The 12,213-nt window shown below is 46.4% G+C and overlaps 1 protein-coding gene and 1 pseudogene across 2 annotated transcripts in view; both read right to left on the bottom strand.

The window, feature by feature from the left end:
* Nucleotides 1-397: 397 nt before the first annotated feature.
* Nucleotides 398-2,159, bottom strand: LOC114505582 (annotated as a pseudogene).
* A 663-nt stretch (nt 2,160-2,822) lies between these two features.
* MAP7D2 (MAP7 domain containing 2) overlaps nt 2,823-12,213 on the bottom strand; it is a 90,390-nt gene continuing 80,999 nt past the window's right edge. For both annotated transcript variants that reach the window (XM_036016750.1, XM_036016749.1), the window contains 6 exons: nt 11,341-11,445; nt 10,046-10,102; nt 9,550-9,628; nt 8,399-8,585; nt 5,635-5,910; nt 2,823-3,854 (listed from right to left, as the gene is read on the bottom strand). In XM_036016750.1, coding sequence (XP_035872643.1) covers nt 5,661-5,910; nt 8,399-8,585; nt 9,550-9,628; nt 10,046-10,102; nt 11,341-11,445 — 678 coding nt within the window. In that variant the 3' untranslated portion in view covers nt 2,823-3,854; nt 5,635-5,660. The remainder of the gene's footprint in view (nt 3,855-5,634; nt 5,911-8,398; nt 8,586-9,549; nt 9,629-10,045; nt 10,103-11,340; nt 11,446-12,213) is intronic.

Raw genomic sequence — 12,213 nt, forward strand, 5'->3', positions numbered from 1 at the left:
TTCTTACAATTCTTGGATATGGCGCTGATCTCTATTTCCATTCCAAATTCTATTTCTTTATTAGACTGCACTGTTTTTGTTTTGGAAGTTTAATCATGCCTTTTACTATTTGATGGGGGAAATTCTCCCCTTTTAAAACTCCCTTTTGCCCTGGTAGGTTGGTTCAGTTGGTTGCAGCATCATCCGTACAGCAAAAGGTTACGAGTTCAATTGTGGGTTTGATCCCTGGTTGGGCTGTGTATGGGAGGCAACAGTAGATGTTTCTTACATCAGTGTTTCTCTCTCTCTCTGTCTCTTTCAAATCAATAAACATATCCTCACGTGAGGATTAAAAAAACTCCCTTTTAAAAACTTGTAAGTCTCTTAGCTGTGTTTCTTTTTAATTTTTTGTTACAAGAGAACAAATCCATTTTCTTTATTTACTTTTCAATAAGTTTAAATCCGTGAGGGGTAGAACATTACACAGATTCTGTGTCCAAAGGCTTTAGCAAGAAGGTTGCTTCGGCCCTGGCTGGCGTAGCTCAGTGGATTGAGCGCAGGCTGAGAACCAAAGCATCACAAGTTCGATTCCCAGCCAGGGCACATGCCTGGGTTGCAGGCCACGGCCCCCAGCAACCACACATTGATGTTTCTCTCTCTCTCTTTCTCCCTCCCTTCCCTCTCTAAAAAATATAAATAAATAAATCTTAAAAAAAAAAAAAAGAAGGTTGCTTTGGAATTTAGCACAAGCCATGCCAGTGTTTCCATGAGCACAAGTTACCTTTCCCCCCAGATTGCTGTGGTTTCGTTCGGTTTGCCACTGGGAATCACTGTGTTCTTCTTTGCTTTGAACACATAAGCACATCTCTTGCCCAGACAGAATTCAGTTTCATCTTGAGCATAGACACCTTCAATTTTAAGAAGAGCTGTGTGCTCCCTCTGGTTCCGAAGACCCCGCTTAGAGCTGAACAAAATGGCCTCGGACCACCGCCTTCCAGACACATTTGTCCTGAGAAAAGTCCTATTCCCAGCAGCCTCCCCAGGCTCCAAGATGCCAGAAAGAGTATTTATTTTCTTATATGAGCAGCAAAATTATAATCCCAAGTTGTCAAAAAGAAATCCCATTGATTGGACCTTCATTTAGTTCACAAAGACTGCACAAAGGTGAGGGCTGCACCTACTATTAGTCTGCGCAAGCATAGGTTTTCCCATTTGGGGACATGGCTTGTGTTTCCATTTACATCTGTGCTAATGACTGCAGTCAAGTTTTACACATAGCTTGTTATTTCCAGAAATCACGTGTTTCATTGGGATCTACTTACTTGCTATTAATCTATAAAGAACACTGTTAACTTTTCTTTATTTAGTAGGTGACTCCCCTGTGAAATAGTTCTAAGAGTTTTTCAGTTGTTTCTCCTGGCTTCCCCCAAAAGAGCCTATCTATAAAGGTTTCTTTTTTCTAATGCTTCTGACAGTTCTCACTCCATTTTATTGCATAATTATGCTTTCTGAAGGATGCTGAAGACCGGGGATAGAGGTCATCCTGTATTGTGCCCCAAAGCAGTGGGTATACATCTAGAAACAAATTAGTTCTTTCCATTTGGTTTCTAAATTTAGTTTACCAAAGCCTTTGCTAACAGGAAACCTGTACATACTAAGAAAAATTTAGAATGTTCACAAAGTGGCAATTGCTCTTAGGAATGACTGGCCTCTACTGTGACCTTCTGGCCAGGGCTCATGATGACAGAAGCTACGTGCAATGCCACCGTCAAAGGCCAGCATATGGAAAAGAGCTTGTCCACTCTTGTGCCCTTGCCAAAGCCTTTGTCGGCAGAGGTAGGGAGGGCTGCGTTGACCGAGCCCCAGCTTTGCAGACTGCCACCCAGAAGTCACCGTGAGCCTTGCAACATCTCCATGCCACTAGCCCTGCGTCCCCCACTCCTGGTCCTGGTTGGTGTTATCTCCCAGGCTGCAGGCAAGCCCTGGATTAGATACAAACAAGCCGCTCTGGGATTTAGCTTACTGGAAAATAAGGGTCGCCATTCCATTATCATTTCGTTGAAATGTCAGATTGCTATGGGGAACATTTTCATAGGTCACGCTAATGTTAACTAGCGAGAAATCCCTACCATCCGTGGTCTGAAAGTACAGCAACTTTACTATACTTGGAAGTTCACCATGTCCTAGGGCAGCTCATCTCTTAAGCTTATTTCCACAGTCGGCTTTACTTGCAGTGGACAACCGAAGAATTTTAATGAGTTCAACAGGGAAAGGACAGCCACACAAGATTTTGGGGTTTGAAAATTTCTGGTTTGGTTTCAGCAGATTTCTCCACTGAGCCTACAGAAACAAACAAAACATAGCACGCCATCGAACTCTTCAGTGACGATGTATTTCACCGTAAAGACAATGCGCACATCATGCAGATGAGGCATCACCACATCACAATGGTGCTGTGAGGTATAACAGATCACAACGAAGCAGACCTTTTGCAAAATAAAGCTGCAAGAAGATGGCGAGGCATTTCTTGAAAGCCAGGCCATGCTGATTTTCTATGTGCTTATCGTAAAAGGGATCTTCCCTGGCAGTCATCGAGATCAACGGCACTGTATTCCTGGAGGCATATATTTTATTTAGTATATATACATACACAAACATACATAATTTCCATAATTAATAAAGCCTTAAACTATAGCTGCTTTTGAAAGCATGTAAACAAGATTACTACTGACACTACACTTCCTGGTTGCAAGCCTCAGTCAGAATTATGGATCTTTCCAAACTCTTATTGTACAAGTCAAACAAGAGTTTCAAAGAAGGAAAGGTCATTTCAAATCACAAAATCACATTTCACCACAAGAAACAAAATAAAAAAAAACACATTATACGGCATAATATGCAAGGAGTACACATTCTAGCGACATCTGTTTTCTGTTCAGATGTTTTATGTTCAAGTTCATTGCAGTGACACAGTGAGTCCCTTTCAGGGTCCCCTGATTTCAGAGCACTGGCGTTTTCATTTGTGCCTATTTTTATTAGAGTTGCGCAAACACAGGAGCAAACAAACAAAAGCCTCAATATTAACAACATGAAAATCAACAACCAGTGCATGAGACATACGATTCATTCAGTCCAAAAGCCACTTGATGGTTTGGAGTGCCTAGAGCTCGGAGAGTTTAAGGTGCGATATGCAAATATCCTTTCTAGATTCAGCCGTTCATGTCTGTAGGGATATGCATAAGAAAACAGAAATCATTCCACACTGTTTAATGGCTTCGTTACTCAACCAGACTTATTCAGTTAGCTCCCCAAGGAGTAATGTGGCACAGCGCATTTTTGCAGGTGACTAAGCTTAATAATAAAAGAACACTTTCTTGATAGTAACTTCCAACAAAGAAACCACAGAGGGGGGAAAACCCTCTGGAATTTCTTCTCCCAAACACAGACAGGGAGATATGCAGCCCAAGTTCGGTATACATTTAAGTAGAGTCTGGGTAAATGTCTAGAATATTTACAGGGAACAACATCTAAATGTTTATGTGCTCCAACTTTGGGAATACGAATGGTTACAAGGTGAACTTCCCAGCTGCAATGACTGGGTTGCGGGTGATCGCTATAACAGAATAAGTAGTATATTATAGGAAGCACTTCATCAGCAGCTGAAGCTCCTACATAGAACCATGACATGGAACATTGCTAAAACCTCGCAAGGTTTCTACCAAGAGTGGCCAGTGTTTGACAGACTTAACTAGGAATACAGTTACAATTCCATCTAGGAATTTGGAATCCAGTGCTTAAGGACGACAGAAGTTTCTTCCGAGGGCCAGCAGCTCAAATTTGACTACCAGCAGCTTCATGGCTTCTCGAAACACCACCTGTGTCAATTCACAAACAAACCCTGGTGAGACCAACGAAGACACTGAGTGGCAATTTGTAGCATCTACTCCCTTACACTAAAATGCTCACACACTATGAAACTTTTGGCCTTCTTGGTGATTTCATTTTCTTTGGCTCACACACTATCTCTCAACAGAAGTGCTGCAGCATTTTGTGTAAGACTGTTCTTTCGGGGGGGGGGGGGGGGCAAGTTTTCTTTGTGTGCACTGTCCTAAAGCTTGCAGGATGTTTAAAGTCCCAAGCTCTGCTTCGCAAAGGCCAGTGCTGCCACTGAGCCACTGCGATAACAAAAACCCTCAACACATTTCCAAACACCCTCCCCCCACCCTCTGCCAGGGGTGGTACTACTTCTGGTTGAGAAGAATTTGAGAACTGGAGTATGAGACAAATGAAAATATACAAGCAGTATGGAGGCAATTATTTAGCCAAGATATTTTTTTTTCCTTTAGGACAGGGATTTTGCACTTTTAGAGATGTGGGAAATAGATTCAAGAAGCCTAAGGTTTGTGGATTTTTTGGTCCTTGCTGGATAGGGAGGTCAGTGAACTGAGGGGTTCCAGGTATGCCAACAACAAAAGAGAGCTTTTACTGAGTCTTGAGCTGTATGTATGAATGCTCAGTAGAATGCTCAGGTGAATGGCTTCTGTTTTTGAAGTGTCCAAGAAGGCAGCGGCTCTTCCAAACCAGAGGTATTCTAAAATGAGCTGCCACGCATGCCCTTGTGTGTGTGAAAGGAGCTTTCCCGAGAGCCAAGAGACAAGAATACTAAAATGCGCCGTCTATAGCCGATAGCTGCTGTCAGGTAGAAATGTCTCTGGAACACCGCGACCTCGGCCACGCAGCCTCCCCAACCAGTCTCCTCGTTTGCGAAAGACACAGGTGGGACTAAATCATATCAGGCGGCGGAGTTCTGCTATAGGAGTGGAGCGGCAGCAAAAAACACAGTGGGCCGAGAGAAGGCTGAGACTATAAAAATATCTAAAAAGAGTGTAAAGTGGCAGGAAATTGGCATTATAAAGTTATAAAAAGTTGATGCTACATTCTAATTGCGTTTTCATCACTGAAAAACAAATAAGCCCCGGTCTGAAGTCCATCTAATGTGAGGTGTGTATAACCGAATCCACACAAATGCAGAGTGTCTAGAACCCACAGATATAACTTGCTCCAATGAAAAGAGCCTTTAGGAGGACTCTGGCAAGAAAAAAACCATGGGGAAGAAAAGCTTCAGGGCATGAACTTCAGCTGCCTCCATGCCCCACTCCCTCAGGTATGTTTCCTCCACAAACAAATGTTTGCTTTGGAAGACTCCAGAATGGGTCAACAGAACAGGAAATCATTTGGCTCAACACTCGTGGAATGCATACAAACGATTCTGGAGAGAATGCGCAATGTTGCTGGGTGAAGACTAGGGGATGAGTTCATTTCACGAACACCACCCCGCACCACTATAGCATGCTGTCTTTGCTTCTAGGGAAGCTACTAGTCTAGACAGGGGGTGGGTCCAAGTTTTAGGCAGTGCTTCTCAACACACACACCCTACACAGCAGGGCCGGGTGTGGTGCTGAAGGCTCCCATGTGAAGGATTTACTTGAAATCCACTCCAGTTCTTATGTGCGTTGCAGTATATACCATATATTCATATTCATGTTTGCATTTTTCAAATTAAAACCGACCATCCAGGAGGCTGAATGATGTTTATCCTACATTCACAACCCAGTTGGAGAGTTATGGATTTAGACTATCATCAAAAGACTGTACCTTTCATTAAAGAGCTGCTGTATTTGTCAACAGAAGGTGTTCAGAGTATTTTCTTGGCTGGGACTGTTAAATCCTTCGATCAGGTTTTTGTTACAGTCATCCAGGCTGAGATTTTCACTGGATCTCTTGGGGAACATGGGGGGGCCGGTGAAATCTAAGAGATCTTGAAGAGCTCGGGCATTACCAGTTCCGTTTTGGTCCAGAGACACCCCAGGAATCATTTCACTCACTGGTGAAAATTCTGGGATGGAGATAAGCTCTTCTTTTGAAACAGGACTTGGGGGGGGGGTGAGGCAGAGAGAGAGAGGGGAGAGGGAAAAGGAGAGGGAGAGAGACACAGACAGATAGAACTATTAATTCTAATATTTTGGTATACTACTTTTCCTTTCTAGAGAAGATGGCTTTTGAGCCAGAACTTGTGTGTAACACATTGTAAAAGATACATGTTAGTTCCGATCTGAGACACTGACAGACACAAGGACTCCATGGATGAGAGCAAGGGAAGGGGACTGACTGAGCAGGGCTGCGAAGGCCAGGCTCACACCGCCCACAGGAAGGAAGAAAATAAGAACCACAGGCACCAGCCCTCTACTGCAGAGAAGCCAAGAACTTCCCAAACCTTTGCAATGGGAAACCCAGACAGACGGCAAATGCTGGAAGTTAAAAGCAAGCTGAGGAAGGGCGCTAATCAGCACTGGGGTTCCGGGGCATGGCGGGGAGGACTAGGGGTGCTGCCCCTCTGTAGCAGTGTGGCCCTGAGTGAGCTGTTTTTCCTTCCCCAGCCTCAGGTTCCTCTTCTGTAAAACGGGACGAAGTCATTTCTCCCCACCAGGGCTTCTTTGAGCAGGATGTGCTCATGCTGTGGAAGCGTTGGTACTGTGCCACCTGGTGTAATGTTAAGTGTTCAAATTGAGGTTGGGGCCATCATCAACAACGACCCCACCATTCACCCAGTCACCTGTGGAGGGAACCTCTCCCACGGCTTCCTGTCTAAAGGGAGACTTCCACTCCACCGCCCTGACTTGTGCAGCTCCTGCCCGGAGGGCCTGGCTCACTCTTTCTCCTCGTCCTAAAAACGGAAGGCTGCCTGCAGCAACCAATGGCCTAGCTCAGATGGGTGGTGAGTTGCCATTTGAGGGCCCATCATTTGGAGTCTCTCTTAACAGCCAGAGTAAGGCTGCTGCCAGGTTGATCTGTTCTTTTGGTCCTTGATAAGATCTTAGAGAAGAATCTGGAAAAACCCAGTGAACTGTAGAAGCTCGGAGGATCCGTCTCCTCCACATGGAGCAGCAGCTGACCTAATACCACTTCTGGTGCCTGGGCAAACTGCCTCATTAGCAGACACCGGCCCCCCATCCATTCCCTGGGTTTAAACAACTGGTCAGAGCTTGGGGAGGAGAGAATGCCACCAGCTTGGGCGCAACCTCCTGGAACCACCCCTGTCCAAAGGCAGAGGTGGCCACCGGGAGAACTCAGTGCACACACAAAGTCCTTTCACGGTTCTGATCCCTGGCTGGTGCCATATCTTGTACCCTTCCCCCACCCAGAGATATAAAGAGAAAGCTGGCTCAGCACAGGGGTGGGGAGTGGAATGCTGTGTTAGCCTCTAACAGGCGTCTCCCCTGGGGGCAGAGTGGAGTCAGGGGAGATGGTGGCAAGGGTTAAGGAGGGCCTGCTATCAGTTTGCACAAGACTTGCTCTTCTGGTGATGGGCTGCTGGACCCTGAGTTTTCACACATCCGGCTCGGGGCCAGGGTGCACCAGCCAGGATATTTACAGTCAGTATGCCCTAAGAAAGACCCTCCGCCCCATGCCCCCACCCACCCCCCGACTATGCTGACAATTCGCAGCCAAGGACAGCAGAGGAAACTCTGGGAGAGCTTTGGCATGACACTGTCCGACCCTCCGAACTCGGAGAGCCCCCCCACCCCCACGCCAACAGCCCTGCCTGGGGCTCTCTGTTCTGGCGCCTCTGCCCCAACCCCATGCTAACTGTGTTCTCCTTCCGCCCGAGATTAGTTTGCCTCGTGGCGCCATCTGCAAACACACCAGTTTGGTATGAGGAACTCCTTCCGTTTTTAGAATCTGAAAGCAAATTAGTTCCTTTCTCAAGTCTGCAATGACAGATTCACTTAAACCTGAGACATTAGACGCAGTGGGCCCTGTTGGTGCCCCTCCACCTGCAAATGCACCCATCCCCTGGCTGCAGAGAGTGGGCAACTGAGGATTCAGAGCCACCACCCTTTTTCTGACAATTGCCTTCAGCTGACAGGAGCCCCATGCCCACAGACGTTACACCTGTACCCCCCCCCAAAGCGCCCCCACCTCCCCACCCTGAGTGGCCCACAGCCAGGACTGACAGATAAGGGAGCACTGATAGATAAGAGGCGAGAGGGCAGTCTGCCTTATCTCCCTTATCTCATTCAAGCCAGTCTGATTGGTATTCATCCTCCAGGGCTCCCATGGCACCAGCTGGGACTACATCCTTGCCTAATGATATTCCCTGCCTCATCCGGTTCCCAGCCCCCTCCACTTTCCCCTGTGAACTCTCTCCCATAAATCTCAGGCCCTAGATCCCCTGACCCCAGGATATGCTTCTAAGGAGCCTGACCCAAGACACCAATGTGCCACTAAGAGCTTTCCTGAATGGCAACCGAACCTACTGGAGGTGATCGGGGTGTGTAGAAAATGAAGAGATCAACTACAAGGCAGGGGAGGTGTTTGGAGAAGAGATGAGGCTCAAATGCAAAAGAAACCAACTTACCTGACATCCATAGACTGAACTTCTTCGGCTGAGTGGTCCAGATTGTTCGATTTCCCATCAAGGGTGTCCAGATGAACAGGTCCCCCAACTGCTTTAAGCACGTTGGAGAAAGTGTCTCCGGGAAAAGCTTCTGGGACAGCAGGCTCCACACTATTAACTTCCTGGCAGGTGCTCAATCCATTGATTTCTGATTGAGAACATAAAGCCATTCTGTTAATCATGAAATATCTCAAACAATGGAGCAACAGAGGAAATATACATATGGACTCAATTAATGTAATCCTCTGCTATACCAACAGTGCAAAATCTTTTGCAAAAAGAATCCCAGGTAATCACTTTGACAGAGGGGGAGGGGAGACAAATGGCATATCGCCAGTGTCTGTGTGGCACGGCCCATGACCCAGCCAGGGGACTTGGTGTCATACACTGTACGGGTCCCCAGGCTCTGGTAGCAGGTCCTTGAGCTATGAGACAAAGGAGAAATGTGAGGAGTGACTCTGAGATGGATACACTTTTTCTGACTTTGGCTGCCGTGAAATATTCCAACTTAAGGAGTTTTAAGTATACGTGCTAGATGAGAGCTGGACTACCCAGGAGTGTGGAAGGCAGCAGAAACCACCATAGAACAGTACCCAGTACTTTTTAAAAAAATATATTTGTTGATTTTAGAGCAAAGGGAGGGAGAGAGAAATAGAAACATCAATGTGAAAGAGAAACAACAATTGGATGCCTCCCCCACACACCTTGACTGACCATCGAACCCGCAACCTAAGTATGTGCCCTAGACTGGGAACAGAACCCCCAACCTTTTGGTGCACAGGACAACGCTCCAAACAACTGAGCCACACTGGCCAGGGCCATCAGTTCTTAACAGAACCTGCCCAGTAGTTAAGCTCCCTGGAAAGCAGCATGGGCCAGCAGCCAGCTGGCTCCTGTACCGGGATTACTAGAATAATGGGGGAACCCAGCGCTTTCCACATGGACCTGGCAGACCTGTGCTGGAGATGGAGACTCCACCAGGGAAGGGAAGGTGCACAGGCCCCCTCCAGCAGACACGCTCCTAGGACCCACGGGTGTTTGTCCTCTGCAGGAAGTATGTCGAGCCCTCCCCTGCTTGAGAGAGGGACCCAAGAACCAGACCTCACACTCACCTATTTTGTTTGGGACAACTGCTTTTGTCTTATTTTCCACACACACAGCAGGCTGAAGCTCCATTTTCAGGTCTTCTTTCTAAAAACAAATGGACAGAAGACTGACTTACATAGAAGGACACTCTTTGGAAAAGCATCACAGGCTATTTGGAACCATGCTGGGCCATCTGCCTGCTCCACAGAATTCTGAGTCTTCTGAGCTTATTATTACAAGGCAGCTGTTTCTCGTATTAATATGGAACCATTCTCTGTTTTATTGAGGACTACTGTGTCTCTCCTGCACCCCCACCCCCATTTCTCTGAGGAAATTTGTAATTACCACCCTATCTCCGAAACTCCTCTTCTTCTCAGGTACCTACAATCTCCTTAATGCAGCTGGGAACAAAGCAGAAAGGGTCCATTTCGTCTGGCCGTTCCTCTCCGAGATCGACAATGCCACCGAATGTATTCTGCCACTCAGCCCACGAACTGTGCAAACGGTATTCTGAATGCCTACCTTCACTTCTGGAGACACATCACTCTTCCTTGTCCTCTTCATGATTTCATCTATTCTCTGGAAACCAAAAAGAATCAGGTAAGGAGAATGCATGACCCAAACCACAAAAAAGTAGCTGGGTCTGTGTGCAAATTGCACGGTTCTCAGCAAACGCATAAAAGAGAAACATGAGCAGAGGGTAAGGAGTGTAGAAGGGGTTTCCATTGGTTCTGCAGATGTACACCGTTGCCCTATGAACAAGGTCAAATGTTTGAAAAGTGAACTAGTATCTGGAATCGACGTTTTGTTTATAGCCCCTCTTCTTTCTTCCTCTTTTTAGGTTACCTAAAAATCAATCAATCACCACTTGCCATACAAGAAGACCACCCTACACAAAGTGAGGCTGGCATGCAAGTTGGGAAGGGAGGCCACAGACTGGTCTCCTGGCTCCCAGGCCTACTGCAACACGAAGCCCAGGCTGGAGCTAGGACGCCAGGAGATTGGACCCTTTTGGAATCTGCCTCCTTAAATCCCACTTCACCCATAACTGCATTAAATGTAAATAGACCAAACTCTTCAATTTAAAGGCTAAGACTGCCTACCAAGTCCTGACTATATGCTGTTTATAAGAGATACAGTATAAGGACACACACAAGATCAAAGTAAAAGGATGGAAAAAGATTTACTGTGCAAATTCTAATCCTAAGAAGACGAAGGCTTAGTGGACTTTAAGACAAATATTACTGGCTCTGCAGGGTGTGGCTGAGTGAGTTTGGCATCGGCCCACAACCTGAAAGGTTGGTGGTTCAAATCCTGGTCAGGGCACATGTCTGGGTTGCGGGCCAGATACCTGGCTGTGGGCATATGAGAGGCAACTAATCAATGTTTCTCTCCCTCTTTTTCTCCACCTCTTCCCCTCTCTCTAAAAATAAATACATACAATCTTTTTTAAAAACACAAGTATTACTAGAGATAAGGGACATTTCTAATGATGAAGGTATCCATTCAAAAGGAAAATGAAGTAATCTGAAGTACATATTCACCCCAGAGCAGAGCTTGAAAACATGTAAAACAAAAGTTGATAGAACTGGAAGGAGAAATGGACAAATTCACAATCACAGTTGGAGCTTCTAATAGTCCTCTGTCAGTAACTGATAGAACAAGATGACAGAAAACTAATAAAGGCATACGAGATCTGAATAGCACTATCAATGAACCCATCCCAATGTGACAATTCTAAGATCACTCTCCTCAAGAACTACAAAAGAGAACTGGCTTCGCCTCACCCTCGGTGCTCTGAATCCCTTAGCTCTTACCTTCTTCCTCTCCAGTCGCTCCTGTTCAATCTGCAGCATGATCTGTTCTCTGTCCAGACGCATCTGTTTAGCTGCCTCCTGGGCCTTTGCTTCTGCTTCTTCCTTCTGCTAGAAACAGGTAAACCAAGGCACAGGGTTTACTAAGCTAAGAGAACACTATAGTTATTCCCTGGGGTTGGCCCATGTTCTTCGACCACATCATCTACTCCAAAGCGGCTGCCGCACCAACATTCAATGTAGATTTTACACAGACGGCTCTACGACACAGCAGACATGGCTGGGCCTCACTCATCCACCCTTGGTCCATCGTGCAATCAGGTGCAGGCAGTTCCCACTGGTGGCCAAGGGCTGTGTCAGATGGTAGTTTCTCGCCATGAAGTGGTAGAACGTGGCTAGAGTTTCAGGAAATTAATTCCCCAACAGCTGACCTTCGAACAGAAGTTGGTAGATAAATAATCCAGTTCCCTCGCCCCTCAGAGGGACAAATCTAAGGCATGTTCCATAGTTTCTTAGTCTCAGGAGGAGTGAGTTCCAGGTGCCCACAGTAACCCACTCATCAATGTGCTTACATTGGCTTTCCCCCGATTCCCTGACCAGTCTCCCGGGATCTTTTCCTGAGTCAACTACTGACACCCAAATTCTCATCCCTTTGGGGGGACCTGACCCAACATACAGCAAACATCGTCAACTTCACTTTTATTGCCCAAGGGAACACATATTTAATAACCATCCCAAGTTGGTTTAAGGAAATACTTCAAGCAGCCCTGACTGGTGTGGCTTGGTTGGTTGGAGGTCGTCCTGCAAAGTGAAAGGTTCCTGGTTCAATTCCCGGTCAGGGCACATGCCGGGGTTGTGGGTTCGGTTCCCAGCTGG

This window comes from Phyllostomus discolor, chromosome X (assembly GCF_004126475.2).
Source record: "Phyllostomus discolor isolate MPI-MPIP mPhyDis1 chromosome X, mPhyDis1.pri.v3, whole genome shotgun sequence".
NCBI lineage: Eukaryota > Metazoa > Chordata > Mammalia > Chiroptera > Phyllostomidae > Phyllostomus > Phyllostomus discolor.